The following is a 21182-nucleotide window of genomic DNA, read 5'->3' as shown; positions in this document are numbered from 1 at the left end:
ACTCTTCAAATTAACTTTACTTCGTCGAGCTACAACACAAATCAGTCATGGGGAGCGTTATCCTGCATGATCAGTTCTCCGATGTTACACTATCACAAACCAAACAACAGGAAGCTGTGCGTGTGTGTGGGTGGGGTAAAGTCACTGACCTGCAGGTCTCTTGGTGAGGTTCAGGCAGTCTGCATGGTAAACCTTGGGACATCCAGGTTTTTTACATGACACCATCTGTCCTCCGTCTCCGCAGATGAAACACTCGTCCTCCCTTTCTTTGGTCAACACCACCTTTTTCTTCCTCTTGCCGTGACCTCTCCTCTTCAGCTTGCGATCTTTATCATCAGGCGGGGGGTTGTTCTGGTTCAGAGAGCAGAGGAGTAGGTTATTCCCAAACAAACACAAATGGTTATTAATTTTTGTGGCGTGTCCCTCCTCTGACCTTTGGCCTGAGGCCTAAGAAGCCGCTGCAGTTTGATGCTCCACATTTACACACCGTCTTCCTGTTGCCCAAACACTCCAGGTTGTAGTTGAAGGTGAGCTCTGTGCCTGAAAAGATAAACACAAATGAGTGAGAGTGGCTTGCTGGCATCACCAAACAAGATAGAAACAACTTCTATCTTGATATCTGTAAGAGGCAGCGAACCTGCGGCAATGTCGATGAGAGCGAACAGTCCCACCCGGGTGTCACCGTTCACTGTCCACTTCTGCGTCTCACAGTTTGGCTGACAGCTGTGGTTCATGAAGCGTGCCTCGTTCCCCTTTGGCCCAGCATCAATGATCCGATCCTAAAACAAAGTCATCCAACAAGAAATTTAATTAAACTTAATTACTGTATAGGTCTCTATTTGAAGGTGTAGCTTTAACCGGTACTCAAACACAGGCCTGGCCATGAAATTTCCAAAGTGCCAAGAAAGCATCTAGTGCTGGTAACAGGGTTAAAACTACCAAACACACAATTTTGTTAGAAGTGCATTCATACCTATCAGGAGGTATTGATTGAAAAAAGAGATGGCAGGAAACAGGAGATGTAGGAAAGCCATTCATGTTCAGAGTCTTTACTCCAAAGCTGTTCTGCATAAGTGAACAATTTTAGATCTTAATTAGATTGAATCTATCCATGTGGCAGTTTGCTATTATTCCTTTTTTCTTAAACCATCATTTGGACTGCTTTAAATTATTCTGACTCTCCTGTGTTCCCTGTTAAGGCTCAAGTCCTCGGTTAATGTTGATGCACTTGTTATCTCTCCTCAGAACTATATCGACCATTTTATCCTCTATACTTGTCCCTGAAGCAAGACGGACTTGCTGCAGTCTTCTCTTGAATGACACGTTGCAGCTGAGCACAAACTTACCAAAGCAGGAACAGAGGAGCTTGAAAGAGAAACAAAGGGATTGCTGATGTTTTTTTTTTTCCAGAACTCTGTGTTCCTTTAGTGAATTATCATAGAGATCCCTGTAATCATATACCTGCCTCCAGCTGTGAGGTGAAAAACCTCAATCAGAACCACTCACTCAAAACAAAAAGTGACACTACCAGCGGCTGTAATTCACATCTGGAAGCACATGGAGGTGCATAACAAGCTGAACGAATCATGCTCCATACTGAAGGTGATATGACCATCAGCTGATAGAGGAAAATATATCTTCCCCGGCTGGTTGGCAATGGCTCCTTGCCATTTGTAGACTTGTCTACAAACAGCTTTGCACTGTTTGTAGAGAAGTATGTCGTTCTGCAGCAATCACAACAATACTGGGTAATACACATTTTCCCTAGCAACAGGTGGGTTGCTAGGCAAAGTTGGGGAGGCCACTAACTGAGCTCTGACCCAATGTGACTGGGGCATTATTCACTTGATCCAATATGACCACCATGATTGTCACACATTAAAAATAACTGACAAGTTAGTAAGTGGCCATGTAGCTGCAAAACCTCAGTTAGTGCATTCTGTAGTCTTGAATAGGGTTACTCTTGAAGTTAACAGCATTTTCATAGTTATAGTTCATTTACTCTGGTCCAAATCAGTTAATGGGTTTGTAAACTTGAAGCGTTTTCCTGTGGTTTGGTTTCTTTCCACGCAGTTATTAGGGTAGATATGATAAAACGATAATTTACATTTTACAGCTGGTTGCCAGCCCATACAGACCTTTGTACATCGAAGTTACCCTGTTGCATCCCAGAATGCAAAACATATGTGGCTACCGGAAGATGTTAATTTAAACTTCCAACGTTCACCTGGTAGTTGGTTGAGGTCTGATCACTTTCACACCATAAACGAATCAGTTAGGAACTGAATAAGACCCCCTCCTCCAAAGGGTCTTGGTGTGGTTGTTTTGCGATTAATGTGTACACTCCTGCACAAGTGAACTGAACGTAACAGGCTAATGTGAAAACACCCTAAAAAACACACACGTGGCTCTGAGCCGTACCTTGTCAAGAGTTAACATGTAGAAATTACAGATGTTGTTGTCCTGAGCGTGTCTGATCCTCGACCTGCACTCCTCCTCATCGATCACCTCTCCGACATACTCACTCACAAACTGACCCTGAGAGAACAAATGCACACAGGAAACATGGATCATTCACTCCTGGCTTATGATGGGAATTCCAGCAGCAACAGCAGCAGCACTGCAGTTACCTTCTTAATGTCGTGGACACAGCGGAGCCCCCAGCCTCGAGACAGCGTCCTAAAGATCTCTACTTGGCTGTACTGACGCTTGGTGAACGCCTGGTTGAGGCACCGCTCGGCCGCCGGGCAAACCTGCAAGTAAAGGAGCGGCCTCGGTCAGATACTCGACACCTGGCTGCGAAGTCCAGGGCAGGCAGCTAGGAAGCCGCTAAAGATCCCGATTCAACTTTAGATCTGGAGCAATACAACGATTACATCTTAGCCCCACTAAACTCCAGTTGATCAAGCACAGCTATTGGTGGCAGCATAGTTGATTTTTAAACGCATTTATTAGCATCCTGAACATGTAGAAATTTCAGTAAATAAGTAAAAACACTTGGATCATGCACCTTGTACAATAAAATTCTAGAAAACAACTAAACCAAACTAACTGGATTAAATTTTGAACAATTTTTTCACAAATATTTGTAGAAGCAGTCTGTATGATTTGATACATCTCTGGCCATCGAAGTGACTGGAACACCTGAATTCAATGATTTGGATCAGTCAGTGAATACTTTTGGCAACATAGTCCATATGTAGCTGTGCATGAGCGTGATGAAGGTGTTTCGGTACCTGTGGATGGCATTCGTAGAGCAGCATGCGGTTAATACACTCGGAGTCCATCCCACACGGACTATCATCTGTCTTCTTGCAGTTACAGCGGGGGATCTCTGAGAGGTCGGCAGTGAAGATCTGAACCTTTCCAATTGGTCGATTAACCTGAACGAGTCAGAAAGGTGTGCATCACTCATCACTGAGCATTACAATCAAACCTCATTTTTTAAGTCAACTTATGAAGAAAGCTTTTTACCGTTTCTTTGTGGTTTAAGTACACTAATGCTCTGTGTCCAAATGATTTGACACCATGTATGAAAAAGCTTGAATTCCTTTGTTTCAGTAAGTAACAGTGAGTAAGTCACAGCAGCTGGAGATGTTTCACTTTAAAACAAAGTCTAGCTTAATTACAAATGTAATTAAAGACCAAAGCCTGGAGCTCAATTTGATGTCACCTAACTTTTGAAGAAGAAGAAGAAATGTGCAGTATAAAAGCATTAATGGACAACAGCATGATTTCAAAGTAAAGGCACCTCTTTTACCTTAATGTGTTTGTATGGAGGAGGCTTCCTGTCGTTCTTCCTGTCCTCTTGAAGCTGCCGAAGCTCCTTCTCCGCCTGCAGCTCACGGAACCGCACAGCCGCCTCCTCCAAAGCTGAGGAAGGACGTCAAAATTCAGCGATCGCAAACACAAACCATGATATCAAACCGATCAAAGGACAAATTTTACTTTTGCCTACCTTTTTTGTAGGTCGCATCAACCCCTTTCCCCATCTTTTCCTTGCTGTTGGCGTCCACGTCCATGTAAGGGAAGACTCTGGCCTGGTAGGTCCACAGGTAGTCGTTGGAGCCGAAGAAATGAACGGGGAACTCGCCGACATCGTGCCTCATTCTCTGGATGTTTTCTGGGATTGTTTTGGGATGGCTGACCTCTGCCGGCCACCACCTTATAGAGCAGAAAATGTGAAAATAAAGGATTTGGTGACGTGTGTCTGACTTTTCAGGTTTAAAAGACTCTGTGGGTCATAGCTGACCTGTAGCGTCCGACTTTGACCCATACAATGTCTTTATAGCGAGGCTTCTTCCCGGCCTTGCAGTCGTTGCAGTACCAGCTGCCTTTGGGCATCTCGATGTTCAGACACTCCCGATGAAATGCAGCAGGACAGGACTCACAGCAGAGCAGGCTGCCCCCTGGAGCACAGGAGGAGGGACAGCATTGCATTAACCTCTCATCAATGAATCATTTATACTGTACATCTTTAGTGTCTGTGTGAAGTTTGCTGAAATATTCACACAGGCCATTACAGCCTCTTTTAGCTTACTGTTTTGGTTTTTGGATGCCCTTTTTCAATTCACTTATGTTTATGACAATGTTTCCTAGCTTATTTGAATTATAATTTAACATAAACCAAATTAAAATGAAGAACCAGTGTGTAAAAAAAACAAACTTTACTCATAATGCAGTAGCTTGAACAGGCACCTTCAGTAGCAATAACTTGAATTGTTTTTGATATGACTTTATCAGTCTCTCACATCACTGTGGAGAAATTTTGGCTCATTTATCTTTATAACATTGCTTCAGTCCATTGAGGTTCAGTCGCTGCGCAGCTCTCTTAAAGTATCAGTATTTAAATCAGGTTAAGGTTTGGACTTTGAGTATGACATTGCAGGACCTGTTGTAGATTTGCTGCTGTGCCTGGGATCATTTTCCTGTTGCATGACCCCACATGGTCTCACATTTAGTCCTATATGTACTCTGTATGTATACAGAGGAGTTTATGGTTGGCTCAATGACTTTAAGGTCCTGTTGCTGTAAAACAAGCCCAAATCATCACGTTTCCACCATCGTGCTTGACAGCTGGTATAAGATGTTTAAGCTGATTGGCTTGTTTGGTTTTTGCTAAATTCTGCACCGTGCATTACAGTCAAACATCTCCTCTTTGGTCTCGTCTGTCCAAAGGTCTTTGTTCCAGTAGTCTTGTGGTTTGTTCAGATGCGACTTATGCAAAATCTGAGCTGTGCTGCCATGTTCTTTCTCCTACAAACCCCTCAAAACAAGCCATACTAGTTCATCCTTTTTTCAATTTGTACCATCAAGAACTTCAGGTGAGGCCTTGAGAGTCTGACATGCAGCTCTTGGGCTTTTTGCAGTTTTGCTAAACAATGCATAGTTTAACGTTGGGGTAAATTTGCTGGAATGTCCACTTCTGGGAAGTTTGGCAGCTGTGTTCAGTTTCTACTTGTGAATGATCGTTCTCATGGTAGAATAATGGTCTTTAAATTGTTTGGAAATCTACTTGTAACCCTTCCCAGACAGACAGGCAGTAACAACTGCTTCTCTAAGATCATTCCTTGGCTTGGCTGCCACAGAGTCCCGCAGACTCTGTGGCACTATCCCACTGGGGATAGTAAACAAGGAGAAACTGGAAAATACCAAATTTTCCAGAACACCTGCCAGAGCAGACCAAAACTGGAAACTTCCATTCCTAAAAAAGTGCGAGCTCCCAAGAGCCTCGGGGGCTAGTCCGACTTTGATTATGTCCAAATTAGTCTATGGCCTAACCATTTCTAGGTGCTTTATGTCTATTTTACTTCAATTTTGTCCATGTTTTTAAATTTATTAAAACTGCATTTCACTAAACGCTTTTCTGCCTGTTGCGACTGGATCGCCAGTGGATTTTGCATGTTTTTGGACCAAAGTTGAAATAGTTTGAAAGTCTAGCTTTCAAAATTTTGTCTTCAGCTCTAGCCTTTGAAACAACGATGATGGTGAATTAAACAAAAATCTTAATTGTTGTGAAAACAATAAAAGGTGTTCTTAAGTTTTTCATACACTAATTCTGCATTTTGGTTCAGTTTTTGTTAAATAAATAATGACAGTGACATATGCCACGTTTGTAAAATACCTTGTGTGAACCAGATGATTTTTTTAATATATATTGATATATAAAACCTTACCTGTACTTTATTTTCCACCTGACTGTAACTCATAACCATAAGGTGAAATAAAATATAAATCTGAGGTGAAGAAAACAGCTCAGCAACAAAACCAGTTTAGTCTGGTCTGGAGTTTCCTTTAGGATCTGTACCTTCAGTGCAGACAAAGCACCAGCTGACGTTCACGTGTTCGTGATTCTTGACGCCGCGGCGGGGGGTGAAATGGTTGGGACAGACAATGCTGTTGTTGGAGAGTACAACACTGCCCGCTGCCATACAAAGGTCTGTAGCATGATAGGCGACCGGGCAGCGCACGCAGCGTACCAGCCGACCTGCAAACATAAACAGGAGAGTAAATGTAACAGCGAAAGACGGGTGATTACAGCGAAGGTGCGGTCTGAGCGTCCTCTGATTACCTTTAGAGATGTTGGAGCTGTTGGGATTAGCGATGAAGCAGGTGAGGCAAACGTGGATGGAACAGCGGAAACCTCTGTTCACCGGTACGGTCGGGGCGTAGTTGGCGATGCACTCGCCGTGATAAAACTTCCCACACACAGGGATCATGCAGCGCCGCACATCCTCACCGCGCTTTTTACACACAAAGCAGGTGTGGATGCCTGGACACAGGAAAAGTCACAGGTTTAAATGATCACCTATAAAATATATATTTTCATATTAATTTAATAAAATGGTAACAGCAGATATTAAGTGGCCTCAATTCTCCCTCTAATCGCTTCATCTCCAGAATGCAGTGTACTATAATTCCTAATAAAACTATGATTATTTTAACATCCATCCATCCATTCGCTTCCGCTTATCCTTTATATACCTATATGTACCCCGCCTCTCGCCCTATGACAGCTGGGATAGGCTCCAGCGCCCCCCGCGATTATTTTAACAATTCTTTTTAAATCTGTTTTTAATCGTGAACTGTTTGTTCAAAACTTCCCATGCTAGACATGATTTCAATACTAAAAGTGTTATATTTTTGGATTATTTTGCACATATGACTAAAGGTTTCTCAATTGTATGAACAAAAATAAATAAAATGGCAAACATGACAGGCATTAAAAATTTAAAAAAAAATTCTTTAATGATTGTCAAAACAGACTAAAAAGTCTTCCAAACAGAAATAAAATTTAAATCAAAAATAAATAAAAAAAAATGTGAAAACTAAAAATAATAAATAAATAATAACAATAAATAAATTTGCGTAGTGGTCTTTGTGTAGTGGTTTACATAGATTCCCAGTTTGATCCTGGGAGAAGACAGAAAAAATAAAAACTAAAAGTCCGCCTGCTGTGGTGACCCGTTGTGGATTTAGGCAACATGGGGAGTGAAGAAATATCCAAACACTTGGATATTTCTTATGCTAGAACCTCTTTAGACTTTACAGAGTGACCTTTTGTTTTGTAGTGATTTTTACATTTGGAAAATAATTAAATTATAGGCTCTACTGACATCAGGGAACAGCTGTTAAGTTTTTACCTGATTTGCACTCTGGACAGACAAACTTCCCCTTCGGTGCTTCGGCTAGAGATATGCAGGGCAGGTGGAAAGCGCCACAACACTGACCCTCACAGAGCAGCAGCTCCCCGGTCTTCTCACACACCTGAGCAGAGATTATAGCATAACTAGGATGACTCAGAGAGAGGGAACTTTACGTCTTATGTATGCATGGTTTGCAAGGTGGATATGAAGGCTTCAGAGTTTTTAGAGGAAAACATCTAATGTCTGCCAACTGTTGTTTGGATCCAACCATAGAGTAATGAACCGAAGCTGTGATAAAATGTTTGAATACAGGTTTCACCCTAGCAGCAGAGAAGTGGCTGTAGAGCTTCTTGTAAAGACTCAAGTAGCGTTCTAATCTATCACTGCTAAAATGAAACCTTTCTTATGGAGCTTCTGGACACATCTCTAAGGATCTTTTTGTCACTAAACTGCTGAAAGCTCACCTGACATATGTTCTCCTTCATGGAAGCCGGGCCTCCTCGGTCCCCTATGATCTTCCTCGTGGGTAAAAGTGAGTCGTCACACAGTGACAAGTCGTCCTTCATGGAGGAGAAACTGTTGTCCAGGCTGGATGGTTCACCCTGAGGAGACAAAGCAGGACTTTGCTGTTGCATAGCAACAATTTTAACTATTACTGTACGTAAAAAAAAAAAAAAAGTAAAGCTGACCAACCTCTGACTCTGCTCCGTCCTTTTTGATGTCCTCGGCTTTACCGTCATCTGATTGAGGGGCGTCAACATCGGCTGGTGCCGTCTCCTCCTGTCCGGGTTCTGGCGAAGACTGCTCTGGAGCAGAAGGTGCAGGAGTGCTGGTCTGAACCAAAGGTGTGGGTGTACAGAGGTCAGAGGTCGTCGCCGGTGTGGACTCTGATGCTGGAAGTGGCTTACCCTTTGATTTTAGAGTTGGTGCTGAGCAGTCTGTGTGGAAGAAAGCCATATTTGAAACAGTAAGACAGAAAAACTAGCTTTTCAAGATTTTCAACACATAACAAGGACTTCCTCTTAGCATCATATTAAATTACATTAACTGTGCAGATTAAATATGCTTGGCTGTAAATTCATCTGGACTTCTTAGAGCGTATTTTAGTTGGCTGCTTTCCTAAATTTAATTTAAAAGGAAAAAAGAAAATCTGGTGACTTGGAAGTTTTTTTATGTTAACTTCTTCTTCTTCTGTGTCATAAAATGTTTGACACCCACTGAACAAATAATGTAATTACACTTTATAGATTTAACATGTACACAATGATTATTTTATGTCATTTACAACATTTAATTACTTATTATATTTTCTCCTTTCTAAATCTGCTGCCTTTTCACTCATGTTTTGTTTGTTTGTTTTCTAAGCCAACACTAACACTGACCTATGAGTCATTCAAGCATAAATATACAAAACTCAAGGGATGATGTATGTCGTGTCGACATATAACAGACAATTTAGTAAAGCACTAATTCTAAATTGTATCTTTGGACACTTTGTTACTAGCGGTCTGTCCCCAAAAACACCATTTGTTCTCATTTATTTAATTAAAACTATGGAAAATACCAAAGATAACACCTTCACAGACATAAAATTGAATTATTACACTAATAAGGTGATTCCCAAAGAGCTGAAAACTGGGCAAGTGGAAGAGAAGAAGAAAAAGTGGCAGGTCTAAAAAACTATCTATGGCAGATGAGTAAAAATCCTCTGATCAAGCATGTCTCTATAAGCCTGCCTCTAATACAGATATAGGCCTGCCACCTACTGTTAAGTTAAATAAAAGTAGTCCTGGATGAGATACTGCACACTACAGTGTAATTAAGAAGGCTTTACGAAAACTGACTGACCAGATTGAGGAGTTGGAGGTGGATTAGTCTTCAGTGTTTTGACCTGGAACAAAGAGGAACACTGTCAAAAATGACTGCAGTTAAACCAACATTGTTTTAGTCTATCAAAGAAAAAAAGTCTAGCTCAAGTGTTTCTTTTCCCTTTGTTTGTAGCTCTTATCTGCAATTCTCAAAAGCATTTTAAGGCTAGAATACTCCATCCATGCCCATCCATCCATCGTTTATTCCAGCCAGGTTGGAGAGGGCATCAGTCTGAGATGAAATGCCCACACCTCCTCCAGCTCTTCTCAGGGGACACTCAGATTCCAACCCAGTGGAGAGACATAATCCCTCCAGCGTGTAGGACAAGCCCAAAACACTTAATCTAGGAGATGTCCTGGAGGCATCGTAGTCACATGGCTGATCCAACTCAACTGGCTCATTTCGATGTGTAGGAATCAACAGCTGACACCCTGAGTCCTGTCTCTAAAGATGAGCCCAGCCTCTCTTCAGACCCTTTTCGACACTTGTATCTGTGATCTTAATCTTCATGCTCTCGCTTCACCACAGAAAACTGGTTTTATGCACCAGCCCATCTCTTGAGCTCCATCTCCGTCTTGTCTCACTTGTGAACAAGACCATGAGAGAGCTCTGGGAGAAACTAATCTGCAACCTCAAGTAGAGGCTCCACGCACCTCTGGCTGGGGAGACTGGGGGCGCTCATCTACACGATATCAATTCTTATGACATTCTTAGGAGTGATACTTGTTCAGAACACAGAGGATCAAGGAGGAACTACACACTGTCAAAGTTTTATTTTGTTTTTGAAGGTCACTGACTTCTGACTCTCTTCTATATTAGCTGAGATTGAATGTAAAGTGAGTGATGTTTAAAGTAAAATCATATTTTTTCTTAGAAATTAATACAATTTAAAAAAAATAAATTCCATTAATAACATTTTTTCTCTTCTCTTTTAATCTTTAAAGGCACCATCAAAGAGTTACACTATTTTGACTATAAAATTGTTTATCTGTTTTTTTTTTAACTACACAATAATCTGAAATAATCTGATTCTCTCGTAGTCTCAGCTTCATTTCCACAGTAAACGATTCATAAATCCTTTACTTGTATTATTTATACTTATGTTTTGTTATTTATAACTCAAAGCAAAGCTTACACAAAATTAAATACACTTCATTATTTGAAAGCCCCAGACTTTAAGAAGCTCTTAACATAATGCGTGTTTAGATGCTCTTAACTAAACATCTTAACTAAACACGTGTGGGAGGATTAACCCTCCATCATCTCTTAAACGCTGGAATGACTGGAAACACTCAACCGGTGCTTATGTTTGTGACCGGAGGCCAATCAAACACGCCTACATTGTTTTTATTGGACTGAAAAAGGATTCTGATGTTTCTAATGCCTGTGGTGCAGGGCTATTTATTTAAGTAGCACAGTGCATCAGTCATGCATTTGCCTACATGCACATTGGTGTTTTTTAAGGTTTTTTCAACACAGTGGCAAGTTTCTATTATTTGACCATAACTGAACATCAACCATGACCAAACATCAGACTGAATTTAGGAAGATAAAGTCATCTGTCTGACCATCAGATCATCAGTTCTTACATGCTGCTTACAACTCTCTCCACCTTGGATCATCAGCGATAGCTCTCACAGCTCAGGTGGAGGCTGGATTCATCCAGAGGAGAAACTATTCCAAACTATTCCACCCTGTAAACCTGAAATCTGTGCTACAGCTGACCTGAACAGTTTGCAGAAAAATCCTATACTCCAAACCGAGATTCAGGCCTCAGGACCTCACACAGTCCCCATCAGTTTCTAACAAATGAGTTTACGGTTACAGTAAAGCATTCTGAGTCTCCTTCAGCCTACTCTCATTTATCTTAACTGTTTTTAGAGAGAAACTCCTGAAAAATCCTCACTTACACCAATTCGTTTTTGTTAGGACATCAAACGCTGCCTTGCACTCCCTCATTGGGTGCACTTGTTTCTAAGTCACTAATCCATGCTGCTCTTTGCAGATAATTATTGCCATGAACTTACTGCATCTTTGTGTATGAATTAGTGTTCATACACAAAGTGTTAGTGTTAGTGGATCACCCAAGGAACTTTCCACTCCAACTGGTGAATTTTTGAAAATTTTCCTTATGCTTATTTGCATCACAGCTTGCAGTAAAAAAAATGTCTTGCTGGTGCAGGAATCTGACCCTGGATATCATAATGAGAGCTTTGACCACTAATTTTGTCTTGGAGTCATGGAGTTACAGTTTTTAAATGATTATTTCTTTTATTAAGGAGAAAAAGTTATCCAAACCTACCTACCTAGCCCTGTGTGAAAAAGTAATAACCCCTAACAAGTGGTTGTGCCACTCTTGGCAGCAATAACTACTTTGTAAAGTACTTTGTGATAACTATCAATCAGTCTTTCAGATCACTGTGGATGAGTTTTGGTCCAATTCCATGAACGGCCTGTTTCAGGTCATGCCAAAAAATCTCAATCGGATTAAAGTCTGAGCTTTGACTCAGGTACTCCAAAACCTTCATTTTATTTCTTTTTTGGCCATTCAGAGGACTTCTTGCTGCCATGTTTTGGATCATCCTCCTGTATAATCAGAGTGCTTTTAACCTTCAGGGCATGAACTGATGGCTGGATATTCTCCCTCAGGGTTTAATGGCAGCGAGCAGAATTCATGGGTCCATCAACTACAGCAAGTCATCCATGTCCTGAAGCAGCAAAGAAGCTCCAGACTATGACACTACCACCACCATGTTTGACTGCTGGTATGATGTTCTTTTTGTGAAATGCTGTGTTACTTTTCCACCAGAGGTAACGGGACTCAACCTTCCAAAAGGTTCCGCTTTTGTCTCGTCAGTCCACAGAATATTTTCCCATTACCAAAATTTTGGAGATCATCAAGATTTTTTTCTGGTAAATGTGTCATAAGCTTTTGTGTTCTGTTCGGTCAGCAGTGGTTTTCTGTTTCTCTTGAACTCTCCCATTGATGCCATTTTTACCCAGTCTCTTTCTTATATTTGCATAAGAACTTTGACCTTAACTGAGCCAAGTGAGGCCCACAGTGCCTTAGATGATGTTCCAGGTTCTTTTGTGACATCCTTGGGGAGTCATTAGTGTCTTGGTAGACCACCTCCGGGAAGGTTCATCACTGTTCCAAGTTTCCTTCATCTGTGGCTTTCACTGTGGTTTGCCAGAGTCCCAAAGCCTTGGAAATATCTCTGTAACTCTTTCCAGACTGACAGATGTCAATCTTTGTCTAATATTAAAATCTGTTTGATGATCTGAAACATTTAAGTATGACAAATGTGCAAAAAACTACAAAATCGGGGAGGGACTAAATACTTTTTCATGGCACTGTACTACTGATACTATAGGAGGAAACTAAGATTTTCTTTTTAATTATAATTAAAAACTCAGTAAAATCTAATCTGATGTAATGCTTTTATGAAGGTAAATGGATTTTTTGTGCTAAATAAAATGTGCAGCTCTATCTTATAAGCTGGCACCTTACAGTATAAATACATTACACCAAGCAAATAAATGTACACTCAATAAACATCCATGGTGTACCTTCTTCTTGAGGCCCGTTGATGCCTCGGCCTCTAGGCAGTATTCCAGGATCTTCTGAGTGGGTTTTCTTTTGCGCTTCTTCTCCAGCACAGGAGCGCTTCCTGGAAAAACAAGTGTCACAGCCAGATTAGCATTAACCAGCAAAAGTCTTCAACAAACCCGTAAATCAAAGTTTTATGTGGCTTTAGAAAGTATTTATGTCCATGTGTGGAAACATTGACATCCTGCATTAGACTTTGTTAGCTCAGTCACACATTTGTAGGAGCAGTGGATACCAACCAAATAACATAAGTGATGATAAAAACTGGCTGTAAAGTGTAAATTCAGTCCATATTAAATTATTATCAGCCTGCTACAGAACAGAAAGTGACTGGTTCTCTATGGAATACTCTCAAGGTTTTTCCTACATTAAAAAGCCATTTGCAGCAGCTGTGTGTGGCTCAGGAGGTAGGTTAGGTCATCAGTGGTTTATTCCCCTGGTCTGCATGAACCCACATTTCTTCTGACTGTATCTATGTGTGCTCGACAGGAAGTGCTTAAAATACTTAAATGTGTAAATATGTGAATAACTAGTGCTTTATTAATAATAATTGATAGTTTAAGTAATGAGATCACTGGCACAAGAATAAAGCTTAATACAATATTTACTCTACATTTGGTTAAAGCTCCCGTTTAACCAGTTATCTTAAGCTGGTCTCATTTTACAATGTTACTGACAGTATTTACTTTAAGCACTTAACTTACTGCACACTGAACTGTAACCTGTTAAAACAAAACACAAACTTCATTCTTACAAATTCTTGGGAATTCCTGCCATGTTCCAGTTCTTGTATCGTTTCTGTTTGCCTTTCTTTAAGTACAGTTGTGCTTACAGGTTTATTACTGCTTATCAGCGGCATGAATGTTGCGGTAATTTTGGGCTTTGAATTTAGTTTTACTTTTCTTTAATCCACACAGGGTCAAATATATAAATACGTCTCCACTAATATTTGTTTAAGTCCACAAATTTTTAACATGGTTGAGGGCGGGGCTTTCAGAAGACCATTCCAGAAGCCTAATGTTAGGCTTCTTTATCCATTCTGAAACCAGTTTTTATGTGTGTTTGGGATTATTGTCCTGTTGGAACACCCAACTGTGTCCAAGTTTCAAGCGTCTGGCTGTCTAGCTTGGGAAGACGAAGTCCTCCTCCTTCACTATTCCATCCACTTTGTGCAATGTACCAGTACTACAGGCAGTGAAATCGCCCCAGAGCACAATGATACCACCACCATGCTTGACAGCTGGTACTGTGTTCTTATGTCTTTGACAGCTCCACATTTAATCGTCCAAACATGCCTCTTGTCTAGTGGCCAAACAGCTCAATCTTTGTCTTTGAACTTTAAACTTTTCTCCAAAAAGCATTTGGCTTGTCCACCTGGGGAGCTGCAAATTTCAGTTGAGCTTGAAGGCGTTGATTTTGGAGCAGGTTTTTCTTTCTTGATCGGCACCCTCTCACTCCATGTCGATGTAAAACTGGCTTCACTGTGGACAGTGACACTAGTGTTCCACCAGTTGCCAGTTCACTGCAGGCTTGAGCCTCGATGGTTCCTGGGTTGTTCCTGAATGTCCTAACCAATTTCCTCCTATCTGAGGCTGACAGTTTGTCTAGCAGAAGACCCAAAGTAGTGACTTAACCAAATGAGGTGTACTTATATACATTTGTTTGAACTGATGACGGAATCTGCAGTTGTTTTGAAAGGACTCCAAGAGATCTCCACAACTTCTATAAATCTACAATTATCCTTCTTACAGCTTCACTGAGTTCCTTGGACTTTTCTGTTGATCCAATGAGTGATGTCAAACAATTCTTTTTATGCTGGCAAAGAGAAACTACCAGTTGAAGCCAATCATGACCACTAATGAGAAGTTTAAAAGCCTTGCCCTTATCAAGTTAAAGGACCTTTTAACTTGTAGAACCTTCAGCACCACTTATTAAAAGAGTTCATGTATAAGTTGACCCTGTGTGAAAGGTATGAGTACTGAAATGGCAGAGGAGCCAAGTTAATCGTATAATATTTCAACCACAGTCTACACAGAGACTTGACCTCAATTTGTGTCCTCAGAAAGAAAAGCACACAAACACAGTCCTACCATTGTCTTTGACGATGCTTTCTGGCAGCGAAGGTTCTGCTTCAGGAGGAGGGGTTAACGTGTCGATGGAAAGAACAGGTGCATCTTGTGAAGATGTGTTTTCAGTGCAGGGAATTTGTAGGTCAGAGGGCGTCGATGCACAGATTTCCTCAGGAGGTGGTGTCTGTATTTCGGGAAGCAAGTTCAAAGATGGCTGGACTTGCATGCTCTTGTCACACTCCGAGGGTTCAGATATGGAGGTAATGGGTTGAGAGGCCTGAGAGAGCAGATTGCATGAGTTGTGTGAAGCAGTATAAAGTTACACTGGCTGGTTAATACCAAACTGTTATGCTCATATAATAATGTGTACTTACAAAAGAGCTTACTTTGTGTGATTTTTACCTTTCCAATCAACTGGAGAGGCTTTCTTGTTTTCTTCCTCACGGAGAAAATCTGGTCGTACTCTTCAGTCCATTCAATCAGCCTCTTGCTTGGTTTTCTTATTCGTTTATGTGCTAAGGGGACAAAAATTTTTTTAAAAAGATTATAGATATAAATTTATTTTTGACCTACTTAGCCCTTTGATAGCAGCAGTATTTGTTAGTGCTGTCAGCGTTAATCTCGTTAAAATGACGTTAACACCATAAACGCATTAACGCGGCAAATCTCCATTAGCGAGTTAGCGCGGATCGCCCCATGCGTGGGGCTGCACGGCGTCAATGCGTTAGCGCGGTTAGCTCATTAGCGTGTTAGCGCTGTCCAGCCACACGCACTGGGCGATCCGTGCTAACTCGCTAACGCAGTTTTGCCGTGTTAATGCGTTTATGGCGTTAACGTCATTTTAACGAGATTAACGCTTACCTGCAGTTTAATGTGCACACAGATTTACACCTGTGGTTAAATGATTTACTATTCAGAAACACAGATTTTTCATTTCATACACATTATTGTATAAACTAGGGTTGGGGAAAAATAAAATAACAGATGCAGAATAGCATCACGATATTTTGCGTGATGATATTGTACCATTACAGGGACACGAAAGAGGCATCGGCAGGTGGCATATACCTCTTCAGTGAAGTATCTGAAAATCCCCTATGTGTAAATGGAGTCAACAAAAGCTAGGGGGGCAAGGCGCTACAGCAGGGAGGGTAGTTGCCCTCCCTTGTCTCCCCCTCTGTAGACTCGCCCCTGCTTGGAATACTACGAACAAGAGGGCTTATCACATGCAGATAATGTTAGCTGACCAAACTTGTGAATTGGCTCAACCTAAAAAATCAACCAAGACTCAACTTGACAAAACAACCTCCTAATTCAGAGAAAGCTAATGGCTCAGTCGTGCAAGTAAAAATAGGACAGCATGTATCCATGTATCATAACAAATAACCAAATAAATAAGATTATCATCTGTGGTACTGATTTTTTTTTTTTTTATTGAAATTTTTTTTACATTCTGTGACTAATTGCAACTAGTGGTGACTAAATGGTTGTCCCAGCCTTAAGGCTGTTGCACACCAATGGCCACTTCTGATCACAAGGCGATTGCACAGGTTGCCCGATGGGAGGCAACTTTTCTGCAAACAGTCACAATCCAATTTGAACTGACTCACCATCTACTTTATAAAAGCAGACACATTGCCAACATGTTGCCATCAGTATGAAGGAGTCATTGCCAATCAACACAACTTGAGGGGACTCAAATGAACTGGATGTATTCTGATTATTGCTGAGCACAAATGTAATAAACAGAAATTCCTACCTATGTAGTCCGTGACAGATGTGTGATTTATCACAGTTAATTGTTGTATTATCAGAAACCGTCTGCATGTAATTGCCTCACACACTGATATCAGTCTGACTCTGTCTTATGGCAACATTTATGGCAGGTTTTAGTGACAGTGTTGTTTTACTTGACGTAATCTTATTGTATAAAACTGATACTGGCCATGTTTAACAATTTGCAGTTGAAAACGGCGATGAATCACAATATGTTTTCACAATAACATTGTATTGTTGGGCGCCTAATGATTCCGACCAGTTTCAGATGGCTATACAGTGGATTTATGAGCCTTCACCCGGCTTTTTCAGATCTGGGGTTGTTTCCTGTTATTGCAGCAGATTCACTTGGTCTTGAGATTTCTTAAGTAAAACTTTAAACTTTAACCTGAAGTATTTATTTTTTTAAGGAGGTATTTGCCAGTGTGCTTAATATTTAATCTAAACAGAATGAGGCACTTCTGTAATTGAGCAATCAAAGGGTAACGAGTACACACGGTTACGAAGCTTATCAAATCGACACAACCTTTACAAAAACACCCCCTAAACAAACAACCAAACAAACAAAAGAACAAAGTAAAGACATGACAAACATCATCTATATTTTGGTTATTTGCAGTGAGGATTTTAGCTATTAGCCGGTTTATCTGTACTGGCATTTAAAAACAACGAATAAAGCAAAATTCTAAAAAGAAAACAAGAGATGGAGAAATGGCCTTTAACCATGGTGTGACTGTCATTAATCAACATTAACGCTGATGATGTAGCCTTCAACTGGTTGAAAATTATCCTCATGTTTCTGCTACTAAGCCAAGATGGCAACCACTGAGGGAGAGAAGAGTTCAGGGTTTCACACTTAACTTTTTGACCATTATGCTTGTTCTAGCAGAGCACTTTATGTAAACACACTACACTCCCTTGCCTCTCTGGCTGCTATTCAGTTTTTCTCATTACCTTTCTTCTACATTACACCCATCAGCTTAGTCTCTCTGTGGGGGTCTCTACACTAAATTCTCCTTACCTGTCGGATCCTTGTCACCTTCTCCAGTGTTGTGCGTCAAGCTCCCCTTCTTCTTAGTGCAGTCCACAAGCCCATTAGGCTTTTCCAAAGACAGTGCAGTGTCACGCCCCTTCTGCTCCAAAGGCACCATGATCTGTAGATTCTCCTTTACTCTGCTCCAACTCTCCTCCTCCGTCACCACGACTGCTCCTTCATCACCTCCAGGCTGCTCCCAAATGCCCGGCATTTTTGATGAGCAATCCTCTGTTGATGAAGAGTCCTTTGCTGGCATGGACGACATTCCTGACTCAAGTCCTGGGAAACCAGGCCCAGACCTGGCACGACGACAAGGCACTTTGCGATTGGCTTTCTTTTTCCACCTGGATGAGCTACCCCGTCTGTTATAGGGCCTCTTGGACATCTGATACGGACCTTCCTCATTGTGTGCGACTATGGTTTTATCTGGACTTGAGTTTGAGATGCTATGAACAAAATCTAATTGTTGATCTTGTCCTGCAGGTGTAGCCTCCCCTGGCATCACTAAAGGCTCTTCCTTAACATGTGCACTTGGTGGCCCAATCTCCAGTTCTAAGGGCGCACCGTCTCGCTCTCTAGTGTCATGCAAGTCCTTCAGCATCATAAGGAAAGTGCTAAACTTGTAGTTGGTGTCCGGCTTGAAAGAAACGGGTTTACCATTGCTTTCATTTGTCAGGGACTGAAAAGAGACCTCTTCAACATTTTTAAAGGCATTTATAAAAGAAAATGGTGAAGACGGTGAATGCGATAACCACGCATCTGAGGAGCGATCCTCCTTCTTTGCCTTTGCTTTAGAAGTAAGAGGTATAAAGTCCATCGGTGGAGTTGAGGAAATTGAGAGGTCTTCATCTTCACTCTTAACATCTGTGTCATAGTCATTTGAATCAGAAAAAATCAAATGGGGGCTGCTACAACTGGAAAAACTGTCAGGCTCATACTCACCACCGTCATTAGAATGTGATTTTGGAGATTTTTTACTAGTGCAAAAGTCCGATTTGGCCTTGGGACCGCAGCTGAGGTCCTCAGATTTTCTAAAATTATTTAAGGGTTGTTTCTGTTCAGCCTCCATTTGGACTTTTTCACGCTTTTTTTCCTCAGCCTCCTGCATGGCCTTCAGCGCTCTAGTCATCAGTCGACTGCTGGCCGGGAGGTGGGCAGGCTGCTCGTGCATGACTTTATTCACTTCATCTGGGATACGCTTTGATTTATAGGCCAGTTTCTTGGTTTTCTCAGAGGAAGGACGGCCTGGAAAATAAGCTCTTCTACATGCTAACCTTGCACGCTGGTGAGAGGGTGGAACGGTCGTTCTATGTGATGTGACAGATGTGGTTGCTTGGTCTGAACTGGCCAGTTGTTCAGAGGACTTGCTTGTTACATTAGAGTCAGGTGTCTTTTTACCTTCACACTGATCTGACTGGTTCAAGGATGAGTAACTCACAGTACTCAGACTTCCATTTGAAACTGGTATCCTCTCTGTTTCTGGGCTACCCAACTCCTCAGTGGAAACATTTGAGGTCATGACATTCTCATGTGATGATTCTTTTGAGAAACTAACCATACTTGACTTGCCGCGTGCTTTTAATTTCTTAACTGAGACTTTTATTTTGGTGGCGACTACCTCGTCTTTTGAGGCTCTTCCCTGACCATCCATCCAGTTTGATTGTTTGGATGACAATGTAGTCATGTTAGTATCCGATCTTCTCTCTTTCTTTGTGCTTCCAGGTTGGTCTTTGGAATGAATAGTTGCATTGGAGTTTGAGGTCTTCTTATCTCTTATGTCCTTGCGTATTAATTTGACAAAGGGTAGCCTACATTTAGAGACCAGACTGGTTTGAGTTTCTAGCCACCCTAATGGGTCCGTAGTTTTATCTTGTAAACAGGATGCTGAAGTGTTTTCGCTCTCTTTTTCCTCCTCAGCAATGTTTTCAGTTGTATAATGTTTTTTAGTAGATGTCGCATCAGAATGTTCAGTTTGACTGACAATCTTTGCACTCTCTGAAAACCTGGATAGATCACTCAAATTATCTTTCACGGTGGCCTCTAAGGACTTCTTAATGTCTGAAAGACTTAACTGGCCACATGTGCCACTGATGGTATCCACTGAACTGGCAACTGACTTTCTACCCTTTGAACAACCACTATCCTCAGAGTCTAGAGACTTCTGCTCACCCACACCACCAGCTGTACCAAAGTGCCCATTAGCAGCAGCAGTGTTTTTACACTTTAGATTTCCTGACTGTTCAGGAGGCAGATTCGTTTCAGTGGTCTTCTGCTTGTCCGACAAACCTGACTGCTCGTTGGCCGCGGCACTGACAGAGGAGGAGGCACAAGAAGCTGGTGTCTTTTTACTAATAACAGATGAGCTCTTTTTCTTACAGGGGACCTTACTGAAGAGACTGCGGTCTGGCATTGGACTGGTTGTTTTAGGTCGCCTGTCTTTGCTCGATTTGCTAAACCACAGACCACTTTGAATCTCAGGCTGCTTCTTTACCTCTTTGACAACCACAACAGACGGCTGAGTCGGAACTAGCTTAGGCTGACGTTCAAGTGCTTTAGGACACAAAATTTTAGGGACTGACTCAAGGTCAGAGTACGGGCACTCCTCATTGTCTCTATCCGATTTGTCAGGACTATTATTCAATGTCTTTTTAGAGTGTTTACTTTTTGTATCCCTTGATGCTTCATTCTGTTTCTTCTTTCCAGAAGATTTCTTTAAAGTGCTTGGCTTTGTTGGAGTTGTAACAGGGGGTGTAATTACTGGGGATGGAATGGATCCATTGGTCATGTGTGACATCTCAGTATGGGTGGAGACAGATGAAGTGACAGGAAGAAAGTTTTGATGGGTCTTATTCTCTCTTTCCATTGGGGAAGCATCATGGAAGGCATCAGCTACGGACAAAGACACGGAAGACGCCATTTTGGGTCTCTCAGGAAGAATGGATTCAGCTTCTGCCACACTGGACTTCCAGGATTCCTTAAACCGCTTAGCAATCTAGAGAAAGATAAGCAAACACTCCTCAATCTTTGCGCATATTTCAGCTTACAGAAATAAGCTGTTTGGCCTTAACAAGTCTTTTATTTCTGGAGGTGCAAGCTTTCCTTTGTTATCTACCAGGAAGGTTCTTTTTTTAACTCAAGGCATGCAAGTGTTGTCCTGCTATTAATAAAATGGTATT

At 41.4% G+C, this 21182-nt stretch overlaps 1 protein-coding gene across 6 annotated transcripts in view; it reads right to left on the bottom strand.

Moving 5' to 3' along the window:
• The window catches only part of nsd1b (nuclear receptor binding SET domain protein 1b), a 33866-nt gene that overhangs the window by 2660 nt on the left and 10024 nt on the right, over positions 1-21182 (bottom strand). For 5 of the 6 annotated variants that reach the window (XM_039618042.1, XM_039618043.1, XM_039618040.1 and 2 more), the window contains 19 exons: positions 17992-20998; positions 15597-15709; positions 15216-15471; positions 13086-13186; positions 9495-9537; positions 8340-8584; positions 8111-8248; positions 7644-7767; positions 6572-6772; positions 6308-6487; positions 4253-4409; positions 3959-4164; positions 3761-3873; positions 3237-3383; positions 2631-2753; positions 2422-2538; positions 638-779; positions 434-540; positions 150-351 (listed from right to left, as the gene is read on the bottom strand). In XM_039618042.1, the coding sequence (XP_039473976.1) occupies positions 150-351; positions 434-540; positions 638-779; positions 2422-2538; positions 2631-2753; positions 3237-3383; positions 3761-3873; positions 3959-4164; positions 4253-4409; positions 6308-6487; positions 6572-6772; positions 7644-7767; positions 8111-8248; positions 8340-8584; positions 9495-9537; positions 13086-13186; positions 15216-15471; positions 15597-15709; positions 17992-20998 (5722 nt within the window). The remainder of the gene's footprint in view (positions 1-149; positions 352-433; positions 541-637; positions 780-2421; positions 2539-2630; positions 2754-3236; positions 3384-3760; positions 3874-3958; positions 4165-4252; positions 4410-6307; positions 6488-6571; positions 6773-7643; positions 7768-8110; positions 8249-8339; positions 8585-9494; positions 9538-13085; positions 13187-15215; positions 15472-15596; positions 15710-17991; positions 20999-21182) is intronic. The other variant, XM_039618044.1, reaches the window with a different exon arrangement.

This window comes from Oreochromis aureus, linkage group 10 (genome assembly GCF_013358895.1).
Source record: "Oreochromis aureus strain Israel breed Guangdong linkage group 10, ZZ_aureus, whole genome shotgun sequence".
NCBI lineage: Eukaryota > Metazoa > Chordata > Actinopteri > Cichliformes > Cichlidae > Oreochromis > Oreochromis aureus.
The sequence above is the reverse complement of the archived record's forward strand: the minus strand, read 5'-3'. Positions and strand labels throughout refer to the sequence as shown.